Source organism: Salminus brasiliensis, chromosome 2, assembly GCF_030463535.1.
Source record: "Salminus brasiliensis chromosome 2, fSalBra1.hap2, whole genome shotgun sequence".
Classification (NCBI taxonomy): Eukaryota; Metazoa; Chordata; class Actinopteri; order Characiformes; family Bryconidae; genus Salminus; species Salminus brasiliensis.
Genome location: NC_132879.1, coordinates 51,649,844 through 51,669,192, shown reverse-complemented (window position 1 = coordinate 51,669,192; position 19,349 = coordinate 51,649,844). Strand labels below are relative to the sequence as shown.

At 41.2% G+C, this 19,349-nt stretch overlaps 2 protein-coding genes across 12 annotated transcripts in view; both read left to right on the top strand.

Moving 5' to 3' along the window:
• The window catches only part of grip1 (glutamate receptor interacting protein 1), a 396,612-nt gene extending 388,123 nt beyond the window's left edge, over positions 1–8,489 (top strand). For all 11 annotated transcript variants that reach the window (XM_072673118.1, XM_072673122.1, XM_072673123.1 and 8 more), the window contains 3 exons: positions 2,241–2,474; positions 3,808–3,954; positions 5,284–8,489. In XM_072673118.1, the coding sequence (XP_072529219.1) occupies positions 2,241–2,474; positions 3,808–3,954; positions 5,284–5,547 (645 nt within the window). In that variant the 3' untranslated portion in view covers positions 5,548–8,489. The remainder of the gene's footprint in view (positions 1–2,240; positions 2,475–3,807; positions 3,955–5,283) is intronic.
• Positions 8,490–10,942: 2,453 nt separating this feature from the next.
• Positions 10,943–18,016, top strand: tmbim4 (transmembrane BAX inhibitor motif containing 4). Its single transcript, XM_072673111.1, has 7 exons — positions 10,943–11,100; positions 12,933–13,041; positions 13,135–13,240; positions 13,374–13,407; positions 14,590–14,707; positions 15,011–15,056; positions 16,521–18,016. Exons 1-7 carry the CDS (start codon positions 11,010–11,012, stop codon positions 16,725–16,727), a joined length of 711 nt encoding a protein of 236 aa, XP_072529212.1. The 5' UTR covers positions 10,943–11,009; the 3' UTR covers positions 16,728–18,016.
• The last annotated feature ends 1,333 nt before the right edge of the window (positions 18,017–19,349 follow it).

Sequence of the window (19,349 nt, the reverse complement as noted above, 5' to 3'; positions counted from 1 at the left end):
GAGCAGAAAAGCATCTCAGAATGCACCTATTTCCTACCTTGGGCTACAAGGCCATGTCTGGTTCCACTCAGCCAAGTCCAGTAAGCTGAGGCTGCAGTGGTAATAGGCTCACCAAAACTGCTCAGTTGAACGCTGGAAAAAATCATAGCCCGAGTCCCGATTTCTGCTGAGGCACACAAGTTCAGAATTTGGCACCAAGAGGAATGTTTCCAACATCTTCTGGAATCCGTGCCATGAGGAATTAAGGCTGTTTTGAGAGCAAAGGGAGGCACTGTGCTGTATTAGTGTAGAGTTCCTAATAAACTGCTTGGTGAGTGTAATCCCACAGGTATTTCTAACAGGCCGACTGCAACGGCCTGTCTAGGGGTATGTTTGGAGCCACTATAAGAATTTGTTCAGCTCACTATAGGAATTTGATTAGGCTGTTTCTAAAGAGGAATTCCACTGTATAGTTCAATTGATGCGATGTAAATAAAGTTATTCAGAGTGGTTCGATGTGAAATAAGTGATTTTAGAGAAATGCTGATAGACAATATATAGACAAAAGTATTGGGACACCAATATACCTGTTCGTGCATTGGTGTTTTTTTATTAGTTTCAAAATCAGTAGTATCTGGAGTAACTGTGTCTACTGTCCAGGGAAAGCTTTCTACTAGATATTGGAGCATTGGTGTGAGGATTGGATTCCATTCAGCAACAAGAGTGTTAGTGAGGTCAGGATGTTGGATGATCACCACCCAACTCATCCCCACCTTATCCCAAAAATACTGGATGGAGCACCATCCATCATTCCAGAGAACACAGCTAGTTCTGCTGCTCCACAGCTCAATGCTGGGGGCCTAAAAGCCCTTTAGCCCTCGTGTTAGATATGAGGCATTATGACAATAGGTTCATGTCTATCTGCTCCAGACTGTCCTATTCTATTGGCAGTGCTTCTCCACTGGGACTAGACAAGCTGCATGTGTGTGCATTGGCACTGGGTGCAACTTAAAGTAGCTGAATGTATTCGTTAGAAGGGGTGTCCACAAACATTTGGACATATAGTGTAGATATAGAGTAATGTTGATAAAGGGTTAATAGTGGGTGCTATTTTGTCTTACCACACCCATCAATCACCACTGCTGTTCCTGTTGAATGGCGCATTTCCCATCCAACCACTCTGAGTGATTTGGCTTAAATCCGATGACGCTTGGTCAGTGGAATTCCCCGTTAATGTCAGTTGCTCTGTGGAAACAGTGAAATCAGGAGGTCCCAGAGTAAACCGAATGTACCCTTGGGCTCTAATTTGACTTGAGAAAGTGTTTGCCTTTGGTTAATGTCTCTAGTGTGTTACACTGTGTTTACAAAAAAAAAAAGAAGGGCAAAATCAAACACAGGGGTGGGAAGCATTTGTTAGCTGGAGGTGACAGAATAGGTTTTTGTGCAGCGATGCATGACTACATGTTGTCGTTCGTTTTGATCGAAAAAAGAAATGCATCACCTTGGTGAGATGGAGAGTTCAGTTTCCACTGACATCCATCGCTAACCTGGAATACAGTTCAGTACAGTTTGGGTGAGAGCCACTCAGAACTGTCCAGTGATGCAGGTCTGGAGAACTTAGCATGATGTGGGTTCATGCAAAGCATGATGGGAGAGCCACTGCAAGGCTTTTTTTTGTCTCTTTTTTTTTCTTCCTTTCAGTCTTGTGTAACCATCTCTTCCTAAACTGGGCTCTCTAATGTTTGAAGGACTTTCTCGCTTCAAATGACGCCATTAAACACGTCTGTAATGACCGAAATGCATCCGAGTTGTAAACTGTGCGTGTGACTAGTCATTGCCATGGCTTGCCATGGTGGAACTCTCTGGAATTGTTTCGTACTGGGTGTTCATCTCCTGTCTGCTACAGTGCATGATAGCACCAGTGTTTGTGCATCAGTCTTTTAATGAAATGAGGAATGATGTTGATGAAGAAAGCAGGGGGTTTAATCTGTCATTGTTTTTGTTTTTCTTTCTTTTCCTGTCTGTCTTCCCAAAAAAGGGATTTTGTGAAAAGAGAGTTAGATAATGCAGTAGTCCATCATATCTGTCTGTGTGTGTGTGTGTGTGTGTGTGATAACATTTACCTCATATTCTGAATATGCAGACATGCATACTGACCAATCCATGCAAAATCAGGGAGCATGTTCTATTCATTGTGTTGTCTGTAATGAGCCCCTCTGAGCCTGCTCTGTTTCTGTGCTTCCCCCTCTGCTGCACTGTAGGCCACCATCATGTCTGGGAGCACGCTCAGTCTGAACCACGACCCTGCGCCCACGCGGAGCCACCTGGGCAGGCAGGCCAGCTTCCAGGAGCGTGGCAGCAACAGGCCTCAGTACACGCAGGCTAACCGCAGCAACACACTGCCCAGTGATGGTGGCCGCAAGGCCTTTGCCATGAGGAAGATGAAGCAGGAGATCAAGGACATCATGTCGCCGAACCCAGTAGAGCTGCACAAGGTAGCCACATAACACTGAATCACTCACTCACATTTATCAGCCCGAAGATTCTCCATAACAAGGAGGCATTAACACTCAGGTACCTTTGGCAGACATCACTGAAAGGGAGGAAACCTGCAGGAACCCACACTAGCACCACAGTGGACCTCACAAGTGCATGACAATGTTAATCCTATGCTATGCAGGGTATACCCAGTCCTGCTATCAGACCGTGATTATTTCCATGGTAATAATATTTTAGCTAGTTTGTGGAGATGACAAGCAGATGAAAAAGTACAATGAATGATGCTTGGTCTATAAGTAATCAGTACTGATGAATCCAGGTGCTCCCAAAGGCTTTGAATGACCTGAATTTCTGTATTGAAGTCTAATAAACGGTGGTCTGATCAATATCTAAGTCACAATTATAGACAATTATAGACAAACACAATGTATATACAATATATAATTATACAATTATAGACAAACACAACCAAACTAATGACAAATCAGTGTAGCCTTTGTGTGTTATTGATTACATTGAGTAAATGTCTGTGAACCCTTAAATTTATTAGTAATCAATGCTGAAAATCCAGGTACTTCTAATGGGTTCACTTACATTTGTTTTGCAATTGTAAGTTATGTTTTTGTAAACGTGGATCAGTAGTCATGGTCTTAGTTGAGCAAAGCTTAGCATGATGTAAACCCATGACCCAGGTCTATGTTGGCTGGACTATTCAAGGATTTTTCATGATTTAGACATCATATATTCTGAGTGTTTGCTGCATTTTGTGGCTTTTTCAGCTGTACCACAAACATGATGACAGCTTTTTGACGACAAAACAAACATTAAGTGACAAAAGCTGAAAGAGATGCACTTTGCAGAGATGAGATGTGCATAAAAGAATAAAATCAGACAATGCAGGCATGCATGTAAACAGGACTATGACCATTTTTCACTTTTTGACATAATGTGAGTTATTGCGAAGATGTTCTTTACCTTGTTTCAAAATTTCATGAAGAATTGACCAATAGAAATGCTCCAAAATGAATAAAATCTTTTCACATTGACTTCTATTGAAGGTTAAGAACTTGTTTTTCCTACTCCAGAAAAAGTTGCCATTTTAGAGATGGCAGGGTTTTGAGTGACAGCAGCGATATTCAGTTCTTGTTAATGTATGGTTTCTTAGGCTAAAGACGTGGCTGTTGTAAGCGTGCAAATATTGATACAGACACTGATGTTGCATTTCTTTCTTTCATTCAGTTTCTAAAACGAATCTGTACTGATGACCCGGTTAAAAGCTCTGTAACTGTGCATGGCAACAAATGCCTGACCTCCATCTTTATCCTGTAGGTGAGTTTGTTCAAAGAGTCAGAGCTCGAGGACTTTGGCTTCAGTGTGTCTGACGGACTCTTGGAGAAGGGCGTCTATGTCAACAACATCCGTCCAGGGGGGCCTGCAGAGGTGGGCGGGTTGAAGCCCTACGACAGGCTGCTACAGGTAGGCCATGACCTTACACAGTGTTAAGGACCTGATGTGCACCTCTGTGCTTGATCTTACTTGATCTGAGCTCTCATAAAATTCCATAAACATAAAAACAAAACAAAAGAAAACAATTATTGGGAAGAAAACATTGCCAAGAACTTCATCTTGTTTGGATAAGACAGCAAAAGACCAACCAACAGGGGAAATAATGCAGTAGGTCAATGGGCAATGGATCTTCTCATGTAGCTCGAGAAACCAAAGGTCTCATTAGCATAGTGGTCTGATCTCCCTTCCCCTTTCTGTGATTGAAGTGCAATGAATCTTTTGTGTATATGTTAACAGCCTCCAATATTTGCAAATGTTACCATGCGTTTTATAGAGGTTATTGTAGTGCATGCTCATAAATCTTATGATGGATATACCAGCTGTGAACTGTGACTTTTAGACTTTTAGATTTTAGTTCAGGCTACAAATGTCAAAATGCAGTCAAAAGAAGAAAATCAAAGCTGTACAATAATGCAAATCTCTGCTACACCCTCTATGCAATTCTAGTAGTACTGTTAGAGCTAAGCAAACGACAAAGCATTTTTGGGTGTTCTAGTTTATATTAATTCTAGTTTATACACAAACATTCAAAACTTTCCATGTTTTACAGAAGCTTTTAACAGACATCAGTATACAGTATTTTACCTTGTATGTAGCAGTTTAACAGTAACCCTTTTAGTAAACATTCCTGGTACAAAGCTGCCACCACTCATTTCCAAAAAGTTTCAGATTTAAGGTTACACTATCAGCTGCATTCACAGTTAGTGACTTATCGAAAAAAAATATTCTTTCTAATGTATTTGGTTGATTTCTCTGCCAGTTTCTAATTGTGTAGTGGTTAATCTGACACAATGACTGGAGAAAACATGGACAGAAAAACATCTCAAAAGTAAAGCAACCACAGGTTTACTGCGTCTGCTGGTTGGTTGCAATATGATGTGTAGCTCCATCCATCCCCATATGTTTCAGTGCTAAACCATCTCATTTTCCTCCTCTAAACTAATCTAATCTCCAATCTCCAGTGTCTAATTCCAACAGTTAGTTTTTTCCTGTGCTAATATTGGCCCATTTTTTCCCTCCCAGATATCATATCAATAAATCGTTATTCTGCTATATCGGAGGGCGGGTCTATGCTTAGGAATTAAGTGATTGACAGGTAGTACCTGCATCACATCCTTTCTGTTCATAACGTGGAGTATCCGAGTTGTAGTGGAACTTACATGAGCTGGTCTTTACCTTGTGTACTAGCAGTGTCTAGCCTGACCTTACTAAGCATGTTCCTTCAATGTCCCATCACAGATCAACCATGTCCGGACCAGGGACTTTGACTGCTGCTTGGTGGTTCCTCTCATTGCGGAGTCCGGGAACAAACTGGACCTGGTCATCAGTCGGAACCCAGCGTCCATGCCACCCTCTGAACTCAACCAGCTGCCCAACGAGGAGCTGGCAGGCTGGACTGACCCTACCGAGCCCCTCCCACAGTCAGGAGCAGGACAGGAGGCCGCCCAGCAGAACTCCTTGCTGGCAGGGGTGGATGACAGAGACCCCAACAAGACCTTATAGCAGAGCCTCCCCCTCCCCTCCTCCCCTCCTCCGGCGCTGGCAGACGAGTGCTCCTCATGGTGCTAACTGAACCCCTCCCGACCGCTCCCCACCACCTGCCGGGAGTGAGCGGGAGCCTGTCCGTGATATAGCACACCCAGTCTCTTCCCTGAGCCTGAGCCAGAGCATGAGCCACACTGACTGGGAGCGTTTTGACTCATGTGGAAATGACACTTAACTAATGGAGGAAGACCATACTGACCTCTTGAAATACTGAACTGGGAAAAAAAAGTGACGAGAGAATCGGAAAAATCGAAACAGTGCCATCCCTCATTTTTATTGCCAATAAACTGAACTAGTTTTAAGGGAAAAAAAATCATAAAAAAACACAAAGCAAAAGAAGAGAAGAAGGGAAACCTCGAGACGTACGTTTACACATGATGTAGGACTAGACTAGACTGGACTGGCTGGCCTCTCTGTCTGTGTGTGTATGTGTGTGTGTGTATTTGAGAACGCTCCTTATGTGAGCTTTCTCTGTGCGTGTGCGTTCTTATGGACTTTCTTCTATGAGCCTAGACCAGAGCGATGCTCCACGCGCTCTGTTTTTGGAAAAGTCCCTTGTCTGAACCTCAGCTGTGTCCACCTTGTACCCTGGAAACGGTTCCTCTAGCTCCATTCTTTTGTAGCGCTGAATTCCATACGTGTGTACAGTGAACACCCCTGTTAAATCCTCACAAGTGATGCCAAGGTCTGAGTTCCCTGCCTTACTCACTCAGCGGGAAAATAAAAAAAATAATAAAAAAAGAGTTTGGCACGAGCTCAGCACAAGCGAATCCGATAGCCATTTTCCAAAACATGGCAAAAAAAAAAAAAAAAGAAAAAAAAAAAAAGTGAGTCAGCCTGAGTGGGTTGGGTAGCATAATGCATGAGACCTTTTTCTGAACTACTTTGTAACGGTAGACTACGTACTGTTGTACACAAAAAAAGCGAACTTGGCTACATGTAGTTTAAAAAAGAAAACCCTCTGAATAACACAAAGGCCATCGTTTTTATTCCAGGTGTCGCTTGCTGGTATAAACACTACTACGTTTGGACCTTGATTTCACATTGAATTAGGAGGCTGGTTTTACCGTGATACTGAAAGGGTGGTATCTGAGGCACCTTATCTTAGAATTGGACAGATTTCTATTTTTCTTAGTAGAGGAAAGTGATTTTTACGTGAGCAATCGTGAGCAAATGTATGCAATCTGAGTGAGCAGTGCTTGGAGAGAAACACCCATTGTGAAAGAGATGATGTATTTTGGTTGGAAAGAGGCGTTTTGATGTACACAGTAGGTCTAGTTAAACCCCCAGGCATGTGTTCCATTTCGGGAGAAGTCGATTGCTAGCACCACAAAGCAGAGACCAAATATCCGCTCCACGCTGTCCTAAATTGGGCCTCCTACCAGATTTAGCGAACGGAAACATGACACGTCGCTTCTGAGCAGTGGTGGCATCCGGGGAGAGTTGGCCAATAAAGGCTGTAGAATAATACAGAAGTCCTCGTTCTGGAGTTCGTCTTCAGACCACCGCCGATTTGTAGCCGTCAAGATCTTCACTCCTCTTTGACGTACAGTGCGCGGAGGCTGCTCCCATTCTAACATCACTCCGAGGGGGGGAAAAATAGCAGTTTTTTAAAAAGTGTCAAGCATGAGGCTGTCAACACACACGAGGCTCAAAGCAACTTCTAGACTATACTCCAACCCTCCCCACCCACCCCACCCTGGTGTTTAAGTGAATATGAACTTATACTAATCTACTGTATGTGGTAATGGTATGGTTTTGTATGTTTAACTGTTTTATTTTTTTCAGAGGGTGAAAGCCCAAAGGGTGTACAAATCATTTGTAAAGAGAAAAAAAAAATAAGACGACGACAGTGGCACTTGTGTGTTAAATGAAATCATGTGAGAATGGGGTTTGTCAGGTGAGTTGCCCACCTACCATACACGGTAGAACATCACGGAAACATACTTCACACAAAAAAACTGTAGCTCTGTTCATAATAATAATAATGATGATGATGATCATAATAATAAAAAAAAAGTTCACGAATAAAAGAAAAATAACAAAGTGTCCATAAGCGAGACGCCTGTGGCAACACATCTCTTCACCCACCTGTGTGTGTAAAATCGTGGCTTTTGATGAGTGATGTTACCCTTGTCGTCCGTGCTCACACGCCCCGTCTACTCACTATTTGAAATGGCACGTAGCAGTCCAATCTAATTACCGGTCATAATCCCATCAGAGGAACACTCACATAGGGGTATCTTTTACAGAGACTGTTTTCGTTTGTTTTCTATGGTTCCTTCAGGTACGGGTTCATTCCCCAAAAATCTCATGCACTGGATTTGAGATTGCTGGCATTCTGCTGGCATTCTGCTGGCATTCTGCTGGCATGCTGACGTGTCGCACACTGATTTCTGACGAGCGAGGCCTGATTCAAGAGCAGGTTTTCACTGTAAGCGCTGTGTCGTCCGATACGTGGCTTTGTCCGTGACTTACGTTTGACATGACATCACTGTGTTACTGCAGATAATATGGAGTCACATGCAAAAACGGTTTAACTTGGTTTCTTTTTTTCTTCTTTTTTTGTCGGCGTTGTTGTTTCTGATGCAGTTGATCTCATTTTTATGTTCCTTTTGTGGAATCATCGAAGTGGATTTAAGCACTGCCAATTAAAATAGTGGGTATCCATTTTCAGTGTATGATGAATTAATGAATCAATTCCACAGTTATGTCCCTGAAATATTGTATTTTTATTTCTAATGGACAGGTATTATGAGCTGTAAAGTATTTTTGTACAAATTTAATACTTTGTTAGCATGATATTTATCGTCTATGTATAACTTTGGGGATTCCTACAGCTGTAAACCTTTGTATGGCCAACAAAAAGAGAAACAATAAAAAGATATACAGAGTGGGCACATTGTGGTGCATAGTGATTTGTATATGTATACACCCCCCCCCCCCTTCTCTATCTCGATCAGCCATAACATTAGTACCACAGTGGGAAAAACATAGGAGCAGGACAGGTGGACAATGCATACACATGGGCAGGCATAAGAATCTGAGACTCTTTGATCAGAACGAGATGTGTGATGGCTTATCAACTGGACAGATTAAGGAGCTTCCTAGGTCTAATTTTAAAGGCTAATGTTTTTGACCGTACCTCCTATTACACCTTCATTGCCATTCATAGCTCTCCAGCTTGGCCTTTTTTTTTTTTTTGACTATTCAGTTTGGAAGCTGTAGCCTCTGGTACTTCAGCCCTACCTGCAGTTTTAGTATGAGCCCACCCCCTGCTGGTCAGTCTGACCCTTTTCAATAACAGTCCGAGAACAGCCAGAGCCAACGACTGTGTTCCAGCCAGTAGAAACAGCCAGTGCATTGTCCTGCTGGAAAGAAAGATGACAAGAACGGTAGGTAATCAGTACGGTCTCAAGAATCCTGTAAGAACTACGATGCAACAGGCTTATGGGCCTGCTCATGTTCAGGGATCATCCTGACCCCTAGATTTCAAGATTGCTTTTTGAGCCGCACAAAAGGAGAGAGCATTTCAAGGAGACTCGGACGTCTGTAAGCCTGCGGTTGGGAGATCTCTTGACGTGTCTTGACTTCAAGGACCTAAGAACCTCTGCTCTGACAGGTATGGCTGTGTGTGGATCATGGTTGGAAGAAAGGTATGGGACTGTATGAAAGCCACAAGGTGAGGTGATGGGACAGGAGTGGCGTGGAGGAAAACGCACAGCATCAGATTCTGGAACCTAGTTCACTGCAAGCAGGAATTACAGTGGTGTATATTATTCTCTGAAGAGGCGAAAATATAACACGATGTCAGAAAAGCACATCCAATCAACCACTACATGGTAGGACGTTAAGGAGTTGATTGTTCAGCAAAAGCCTGAAGAGACTTGGATGGGTTTTTTGTGAATTCCTGCAGAGCAAGCAAACAATAACAGCTCTGTATTAGAGAAAACCTTAGATGACGGTTTGTAAAGACTATATGTGAAAAATGCGGAGGCACAACAAACAGGTTCAACTTCAAATGAATTTGTGTCACAATTTATAGTCATATGATTCAACAATACAGAAAAGTATGGAAATTATATCTATATATTGATGATAAAATCAACCAGGAATACAAATGTGCATTAATTTACGTCCATTGCATGTACTGCATATTACCATTTGCTGTTAAAAAATTGCACCAATTATAATTTTTCATTTTTGGTTATCATTTTTGGAGACTGAAGCCAGGCCTCATCATGTGACAGTTTTTGTTTGTTTGTTTGTTTGTTTGTTTGTTTTTTGCTGGTAGCTGGTCTCCAGTGGTCAAAGCTGTTTTTTCATAGCTATGGTGGTTGAGAAGCTGGTCATCCTGGGAAATACATCCTCTCTGCTGCTAAAAAAAAAAAGCTGTGTACGTTTACCATCTTACACTATATGTCCAAATATCTGTGGACACCCCATCTACATTGCACTATTACTGACACAGATGTGCAAATGCCCCTATTGCCAATAAAATTAGACTCTCTGGAGCAGATAAGCATGAACCTGTTGGCACCATGCTGCCTAATGCCAGGAATGGTGTAGAGGGGTATATATAAAGCCCCCCAGTATTGAGCTGTGGAGCAGTGGAATGATGGTTGGTGCTCCATCCAGTACTTTTGGCATGAGGTTAGGCGGTGATCATCCAACGTTCTGGCTTTACTTCTTCTCACTAAATGCCCCAGAGTCCAGTAATCTAGAAAGCCTCTGGGCAGTAGAAACGGTGACTCCAACAAAAGCAGAATCAACTCCTTTATGGAAGAAACAATAAATGAGCAGGTGTCCCAATACTTTTGTCCATATAGTGTATCACTAGTGGTCACTAGTTTTCTGGTTTGCTGGTTTGGATGTTATAGTCATGCTGGTTGACCAGCCTGGTGTGGACCCTTTGCTGGTTTGTAGCTGAACTGGTCATCTAGCTTAGATTACCAGTTTGACCACATTAGCATATTTTTTAAGATTGTTAAGTGTGTGTGCACTTAGGTCATCCACTGCCACCATTAGCTATGTAGTTGACTAAACTTTCTGTGTGTGCTGATAGTCTCTCACTGCTTGCAATGAAAAATGCTAGCGCTAATTAAATATGTATTATTATAAACATCAACTCAAAGGTGGCGATCCAGGTCCAGAAAGTAAAAATCCACGCCAGGATTTCCTCCATGCAGTTGCGTTGGAGCTGAGAGGCAGCGCAGCCGCCCAGCCAGTCGCAGCTCACAAAGCCTGGAATGGATTTTAACTCCCTGGACCTGGAGTCCCACCTCCCACCCGCATCAGCGACAGTAGATGGCAGTAGAGGGCTTCATTCCCACACTCTAAACCTCCATAGGAAACCGAAAGCAGGCGGAAGCGGTAGCGGGACCATTAGCTCACACAGCTGACTGTACAGTTCAGCCACCATGAATCCAGAGAAGTATCCCCGTTCATCCATCGAGGATGATTTTAATTATGGCACCAGCGTCGCGACGGCGAGCGTACAGATCCGTATGGGTAGGTGACACTCGCCGTGTTCGCTGGTTTGCGGTGCTGGAGGCAGGTTAGCTGGGTTAGCTAGAGCTAGCTAGCTGTTGGGTTGTTTTTAGCTCGCTGGCTAGCACGGTATAATAAGTCCACGCAGCGAAGTAGCCAGCATAGGACTGCAGATCTCAGTGTTTATAAGCTCAGTGTGGTGGTAGTTGTCTGACAGTGCATTACAGTGGGTAGATGAGGAGGCTCTGGGGGTAATCCAGCCTCTCCTGGTAACGTCAGCTGGTTCCTGTTGGTCTAAGCAGGTCTTTAATGGTCAGTGAGGCTGAAAAGTTGGTCATCCAGGGGGAACATTCACTAAAACAGCTGGATAATCTGGTTGACCAGCATTGACTAGCTTGTCGACCAGCTGGTAGAACAGACAGCACTAGCGAAACCATCAGACATGAGCCTGTCCTGAGCCTGTCCTGAGCCTGTCCTAAACCTGTCCTAAACCTGTCCTGAGCCTGTCCTGAGCCTGTCCTAAACCTGTCCTGAGCCTGTTCTAAACCTGTCCAGGAACTAAGCTGGGTCTCCAGCTTCACCATCTGCAGCTTCACCATCTGCAGCTGCCAGATGTGCTTCTCCTCAGCAGAGCTGAAGCCTTGCCTCCTAATCTAATAAATCATTCTGTCAGTTTAACTAGTGAAGGAACGGGTTGTTAAACTGCAGGAATGAGTTATTAAATTGAGGGAACAATTTATTAACAAATAGAGGAAATGGGTTCTTTTTAAATTGTGGGAACTTTGGATTTAATTGAGGGAATAATTTATAAAATTAAGTGAGCAGATTGTTAATAAGGGAACAATTTATTAAATTGAAGGAGCAAATTATACAATTGAGGGAATGACATTAAATTGAGGGAAGATTTAACAAATGAAAGCATCATTTATACAATTGAGAGAAATCTAGGAATTGTACTTTAGGAATGACTTGTGAAATTGAGGAATGACTTACTTAATTTTATAAATCATTCCCTCAATTTAATAAGTGGATTGTTAAAGGAACAGTTTATTAAATTGAAGGAACAAATGATCAAATTTAGGGAATGACATTAAATTGGGATATTTATTAAGTTAAAGCATAATTAATTAATTTGGAGAACGGGTTGTAAAAAATGAGGAAACAATTTATTCAATTCAGGGAACAGATTGTTAAATTTGAGGGAGTGGATTGTTAATTAAGGGAACAATTTATTAAATTGAAGGAACAAATTATACAATTGAGGGAAGATTTAATAAATGAAAGCATCATTTATACAAATTAGAGTAATTTAGGAATTCTAGAAAATGGAGGGAATGACTTGTGAAATTGAGGAATGACTTATAAAATTAAGTAAGTGGATTGATAATGAAAGTAACAGTTTATTAAATTGAAGGAACAAATTATAAAATTTAGGGAATGACATTAAATTGGGATATTTATTAAGTTAAAGCATAATTAATTAATTTGGAGAACAGGTTGGAAAAATTGAGAACAGGTGGAACAGATTGTTACATTTGAGGGAGTGTTTTGTTAATTAAGGGAACAATTTATTAAACAGAGGGAATGATTTATTAAATTTAGAGAATGGGGTTGTAAAATTAAACAATTTACTAAACTGTCTAGGAAAAATCTATTAAATTGAGGAAACTGCTAAGGAGGAGAGCAGAGTTTAATTGAAAGTCATTTAACAATTTATTTAATCAAGGGGACGAATTGTAAAATTCAGGTGCAATATAATTTGATACTTCAGGAGCTCATAAATAATATCCACTGTTTTTAACTGTGCTGTGAAATCTGTCTGTCTCATGTCTGACTGTCATGTTTGTTCATAGATTTCCTACGGAAAGTGTACACCATCCTGTCCCTGCAGATCATTGTAACCACAGCTGTATCTGCCCTCTTCATGTTCTGTGAGCCCATTAAAAACTTTGTGCATTCAAGGTAAAAGCCCAGTATAACAATTTGTCATCAAGCACTGAGCAAAATGTCTGTGGAAGGATGTGCAGTATAGCCTCTTATCCCTTCTCTTCACAGTCCCTCTGTGGTATTGGTGTCAGCAATCGGCTCCCTGGTTTTCCTCCTAGCCCTGGCTGTCTACCGTCACCAGCACCCTGTCAACCTCTATTTACTGTTTGGATTTGTAAGTATGCTTTTCATTTGGTTTGAATTCCTGTTTGTTTCGTAGTTGTTTTTAGTCCGAGAAGACAGTTAACCAGTTTTCAGATATCGTACACACCACTACGGTCATGGTAATCGTTACTGTGTTGTTGCAGACTCTGTTGGAGGCGGTGTCTGTGGCCACAGCTGGTAAGTTGAGCCTCATTATCCTTTAGGCTAAATTCCAGCCCTTGTCAATTGGGTGGTAAATATACTCTTATAAAAACAAAAATGACATTCTGCAGATTATACAAACACCCTGTTTTGAAACACTCCGCCCCTTACAACTCAGGAACTTAAGATCAAGTAATTAAGAGCTTTATAGTCATCCCAATCATTTACTACAACTACACAGGCCTCAGTGCAACACACACACATTTCTTGCACTTACAGCAGTGGTCCCCAACCCTGGTGCTGGAGGCACACAGCCCTGCACGTTTGTTTCTCCCCTGCTTTTACCTATTCACTTTAAGTCCGTAAGGGCTTTTTAACCTCTGAGACCAGAGTTGGGGATTACTGGTTTACAGGGCCCCACAGTGTCCGAATCAGAAAGGCATAAGTGCAGTAAACTACAGTGCAGTACAGAGCCACATACATCACTATTAATGCGGCTACACCAGGGCACAAGTTGATCAACAGTAAAACTGTAAGGTGTATGAGAATGTGAATTATGCAAAGACTGCAGTCGACTGCGGTAAATGATGAGAAAAGTATGATATTGTGTAAGAGAAGCATCATTATGAATAGCAGCATAGAATTCATGGGATGTAATAAATAGTTCATGAGTGGTAGATTGACAGCCGTGTATTAAAATGGCTAATGCGAGGGAGGAAGCAGCACAGTGTTCATTAACCCTTTACACAGTAGATTTATTATTATTATTATTATTATTATTATTATTAATCTTAGTACAGAAGCTTTTGTGAATTATTTAGTAACCTTTTTGGTTTGGCAAATTCTGTGGTGTCCCACAGGGTTCTATTTTGGGGCCTACAGAACTGGGGTTATTTATGACAGTCATGTATTTATGAGAGTGGGCTTAAATCCAGGGTCTAAGGGGTTAAGTGAAAGTGGGCTTCTGGTTGAGGATCCTGACTAGGGGTGTAAGAATGAAATATTTCGCTATCACTGAATTATCTGATGCCGAATACCAATGCAAACCCAGTCTCGTGAATGAACCCAAATTGTGGACTGAGTGCATCATTGCACCCCTAATCCTGACAGCCTTGGGTGGGAAGAGGCTACTGCAGAGTCTGGTGGGACTGAGCGTTTTTGGGAGGGCTGTTGGAGGGTCCTACGTTGATAGCTAAAGCCGTTTCTCTTCCTTCTCAGTGACGTTTTATGAATACTCAGTGGTGCTCCAGGCCTGCATCCTCACTTCTGCTGTGTTTGCTGGCCTGACTACCTACACCTTCCAGTCCAAACGGGACTTCAGCAAACTCGGAGCTGGGTAACTCTCTACTTATGTACTATATGTCCAAATGTTTGTGGACACCCCTTCTAATGATTGCGTTCAGCTAATTTAAGCTGCACCTATTGCTGAGAGAGATGTACAAATGCACACACACGCACTTGTCTAGCCCCTGTAGAGAAGAACTGCCAATAGCATGGGACTCTCTACATGTAGGCACCAAGTCTAATGCCAGATGTGGGCTAGATGGGTATTTTGTCCTTATATTGTATATCTCATGTTTTTTTTCTGCAGTTGTCAAATATTCATAATGACTGTTCATATCAATTTCTAATTTTCTAGGCTGTTTGCTGCCCTTTGGATCTTGATCATTGCAAGCTTTATGAGGGTGAGTGCAGATTCTGTGGTTGCTTTTGTGAAAAGAAATGCATGCACACTGAAGAATCTTAAGTCTAGCATTAGTTTGTGCAAATGCACTTCAGCAACATTTACAGATAAGCACAGTCCTGTTTACCATAAGAAGAAATGTAGCATATTTAATAGAATACAGCAATGTCTGAAATGTCTCACAGCTCAAGCTACATTAGTTTTACCTTGGGAGGCAATTACTGAGTGATAACAGATGAGATTTTTACCCAGTATGAATATGGATGTATGTATATGGATGGAAGTATGATTACATGGATGTAAACGTACAAGCAATAATTCAGAAGCAAATGACCTTCTGTAATTCACAGAATGTAATTCTGTGAATTACTGAGAATTCTTTCATTACTGAGAATTCTGTAATTCTCAGTAATGAAAGCCAAGCAAAACCTGGTACTAGATCATGTGTTGTATAGTTGTTATTGACTGTGGCACCTTTTATAAACATACGCTGTGTCCAAATGTTTGTGGACACTCCTTCTAATGAATATATTTTTTTTTAGCTAGATTGGGTTGAAAACAAATATTGAATGTTGTCTTTTGATGGAAACACATTTGCCAACTAAACCATTATATTGCAAATTAAACAATTAAAGAAAATAAGAGATTTTTTTGTTTGTTTTTTTGCTCAACCATGACTAAAAATGACAGAAGGAAACGTTGATATTAAGGGTTAAAAGCATAGTGTTGTAGCTGATTAATAGATTAGATATGTCTTGAGTTTTTGGCAACCGTCACACAGCAGGTAAAATTCGATTTAGGACACTTTTCATATCCGGTACACGGCAATGCGACTCAGTCAACTCAATTTTCGCTGAGAAGGGAAGTGGTTCACAGCAGTGAGGGAGGTTTTTAGTGGCGGGTGGTGAGGTAACAGACCTCATAAATATGTAGGGTGATGGATGGGTCTTGGTTTGAACTAAATTAGAAGGCATCCCAACCACTCCGGTTGAAGGAATTTCTAAAAAAAAAAAAAAAAAAAAAATGCAGCCAAAAGATGGCGCTGCTGCTTTCTCATTTTTTTATGGAAAATAAAAAGCTTAAAAGTGAAATTTAAAGAAGCCAAAGTGTCTTATTTATTTATTTAAACAGTGAGCTTGAATGCATTCTCTGTGATTAGCACAGCTGTTAGCCACTGGAACCAGAACCTCACCTGAAGCTTTGCTATTTTGCTCATGTGCATCAATTTAGAAGTATGAACTGTTCAGACAATAAACCATAAACCTCGGCAAAACCACAATAAGCAGCGTCTCTACATTTAAAGTTTACTCTATAAATTCTCTATTTTTCAGGAGTTTTCTTGTTGGTCTGTAGTAATGTTTAATCCTAGATGAATCTACCAGCTCACACTATTTACACCTTACATTACAGACCCTTCCCAGCTTATATTGTGCTTTGCTTGACTGAGTTTTCCCCCTGTGTGTAGCTGTTCTTCCAGAATGACACCGTGGAGCTGATGTTTGCTGGGGCTGGTGCGCTGCTCTTCTGTGGCTTCATCATCTACGACACACACCTGCTGATGCACAAGTTGTCACCTGAGGAGCACGTTCTGGCCTCCATCAACCTCTACCTGGACATCGTCAACCTCTTCCTTCACATCCTGCGTATCCTTGACTCCCTGAAGAAAAACTGAGAGCCTCTGCATGTCCGTCCACTTGGCCTGACCGTCTGCATCTCCACAGGTGAACTCAGAGTATTGCCATGTTGTTGCTAAAGTAGATCAGATAAGTAGCCACAGATTCTGTAATTGAGTATTCCAGTCATGTGTCCTGGAGCAACACTTCTTGGACCTTCTTAAAAGAATAATAATAATTATTATTTGATTAAGGTATAAGAGGTTGTTTCTAGGACAACCGCGTTTTCTCTTTTACGAGTGCCCATTCTAATTTGGTTGTAATTATACACAAGTGAAAGTGATTCTCGAGCTAGATTTAGTCATCAGTGTTGAAGCCGAGTGCCACTGCTCTTATACACGATAATGCATTCCACTCGAGTGCTACAGTGTCATTAGAAATGGTTATTTTTCTACTAAGATATACTCATAATAATGCAGTACTTTGATCTCACCTTGTAAAGCATGATTAGTCCATCAGATCTGGATCCTGCAGGTCAGTTATGACTGTCCATGAGAACTCCTATACATGATTCCTTGCTTCTGTTTTCAGGTCTTTGTAATGTAGAGGTGCTTATAATAAGTAATAGGTCGGTGTGACTGCTTATTGTTTTAGTGTTGGTAAATGGGGAACACTCTTAACTTCACTGATTAACTGCTAGACTTTGGTTGACAGTGTGACATTGTAATGTGCATTAATTTCCAGTATTTTTGTTAGTTTAAGAGGTAAGAAATCATTAATTAGTGTATGATTTATTATTATTATTTTTTTAATCATGTTCAGAAAAGCTACAACCCAAGCAAAACACTTGACAGTTGGGTATTTCATAAATGTGAAAGTGTCTCATAATGTATAATGACTTGAGTAGCAGTAAACCTATACTGGCATCCTTTACAGCAGTCTGATTTGCAGAGTAAAGTAGAATGAAGGGGCTTTTCATGTTATTGCTGTATTAAAATTCGTCATCACATCCTCTGTTTCTTCAGGACTAGGCTGTTTAGTGTCCTGTAAGGTACACAGGACAGGAAACTGCAGACAGATAACATTGAAAGTAGTAGTACATCATGTGTATGCTATGTTTTTAATATTGTATTGTGATAATTCTTTAAAAGGAACCTCTTTATCCATCTGATTTTCACTTTAATTTATTTACCAAGACCGCAAGTGCAATATTTATTGTAATGGGGAATTGCATCTCAGTGGGGAAAATGTTAAAAAGTTAAATGTTTAAAAGTGAAATGACTTAATGTGTTGTAATCAACTGGAATGTACAAAATGCTGATTAAAATGATATACATATATCTGAAAATATTTGCCCTGTCATGCATCAACTCTTTGCCCACTAATGTAACAGCCTATTATAAGCAACTACATGTGCAATATTTGTCCAAGTATTTAAGGGGGGCCCTCCTCAAGTGTGCACACAGCTTGTATAATCTCTGTAGAGAAATGCTGCTAGTATGAGTAGCCGGTAGTATCCTTTGAATGACCCATTTAAATCCAGAGATTTCTCTCCATGAAATATTTCCACCCACACAGAGATGAAAACGCTTGCATGAGCATGCTAGCCCTGTTTGGGAGGGCCGTACCTCATAAAGTAAGACATCAAAACACCCAATCCCTTAATCCCAGATTGCACACCACTCCCAATGCAGTGTACTATGCAAGATAGCTAGTAGAATGGGGCACTCTGGAGCAGCCATACATGACCCTAAGGTCACTATGGCCAATGCCAAGTGTTGGCTAGAGGGGTATAAAGCAGCATGGGGCCGTGGAGCAGATGAGTGATGAAGCTCTATGCAGTACCTTTTAGAAAGAGTTACAGAGGCAGTGTTGTTTCAGAACTAATCATCCAATATCAATAGCTGACCTCAATAAAGCTTTTCTGGCTAAATGCAGTCAAATACACGAGTACCCTTTATTTTTTGCATTCTTTCGAGCAGGGATCACAGCAACCCTCTTTCAGGCTTTCACTCTTACCCTAATCAATCCCACCTCATCCATCTGATTGTCTTCATAAGACACAGACATATTGACACTGTGTGCTGTAATATTTTTTTTCATGCTGCATGTTGTTGGATCATTTGAAATAGAACAAAAACCCTACATAGATGTCTGCTTTCTGTGGCTTTTCTTGTTCTTATTTTTGAGCTCTTTTTAAAAAAAAGTTTTATGGCTTCATAGTTGTGGGACGTCCTTTCCTACCGCAGTGGTTTAGTGACCCACTAAATAGTCACAATAGATTTTTTTTCATGTGATGCTTTTAAAGTGGGACACTTTTACTGATACAGTGGGACAGTGCTTACTACTGATAATTGTACATATATAATAACTGACACATATATATAAATAAATAAATAATTAACACAACAGTATTCAGCCATAAGGCCTCCTTCAAGTGACTTGGGTGACTGTTCCAGGCTACGTCCACACATATTATTTACCTCCAATCAGTTTTTCCCCCAATTTAGATCCTCGCATGCAATGCCCCTGACGCATGGAGGGTGAAGACTGGCACACGCCCCCTCTAGGACTTGCTCAGCCAGCTACTGTCTCTTTTTTTGAACTGCTGCCGATGCAACAGGGACCTTAATGCATGGAGGAAAGGGTCGTGTACCCGGCTCTGAGACGGCTCTGGAGTG

Coding starts and splice junctions, on each gene's coding strand:
- tmbim4 (XM_072673111.1), top strand. CDS start 11,010: ATGAATCCAGAGAAGTATCCCCGTTCATCCATCGAGGATGATTTTAAT. Junction 13,408..14,589: donor GGTGTCTGTGGCCACAGCTG/GTAAGTTGAGCC, acceptor CTTCCTTCTCAG/TGACGTTTTATGAATACTCA. Junction 14,708..15,010: donor TTCAGCAAACTCGGAGCTGG/GTAACTCTCTAC, acceptor CTAATTTTCTAG/GCTGTTTGCTGCCCTTTGGA.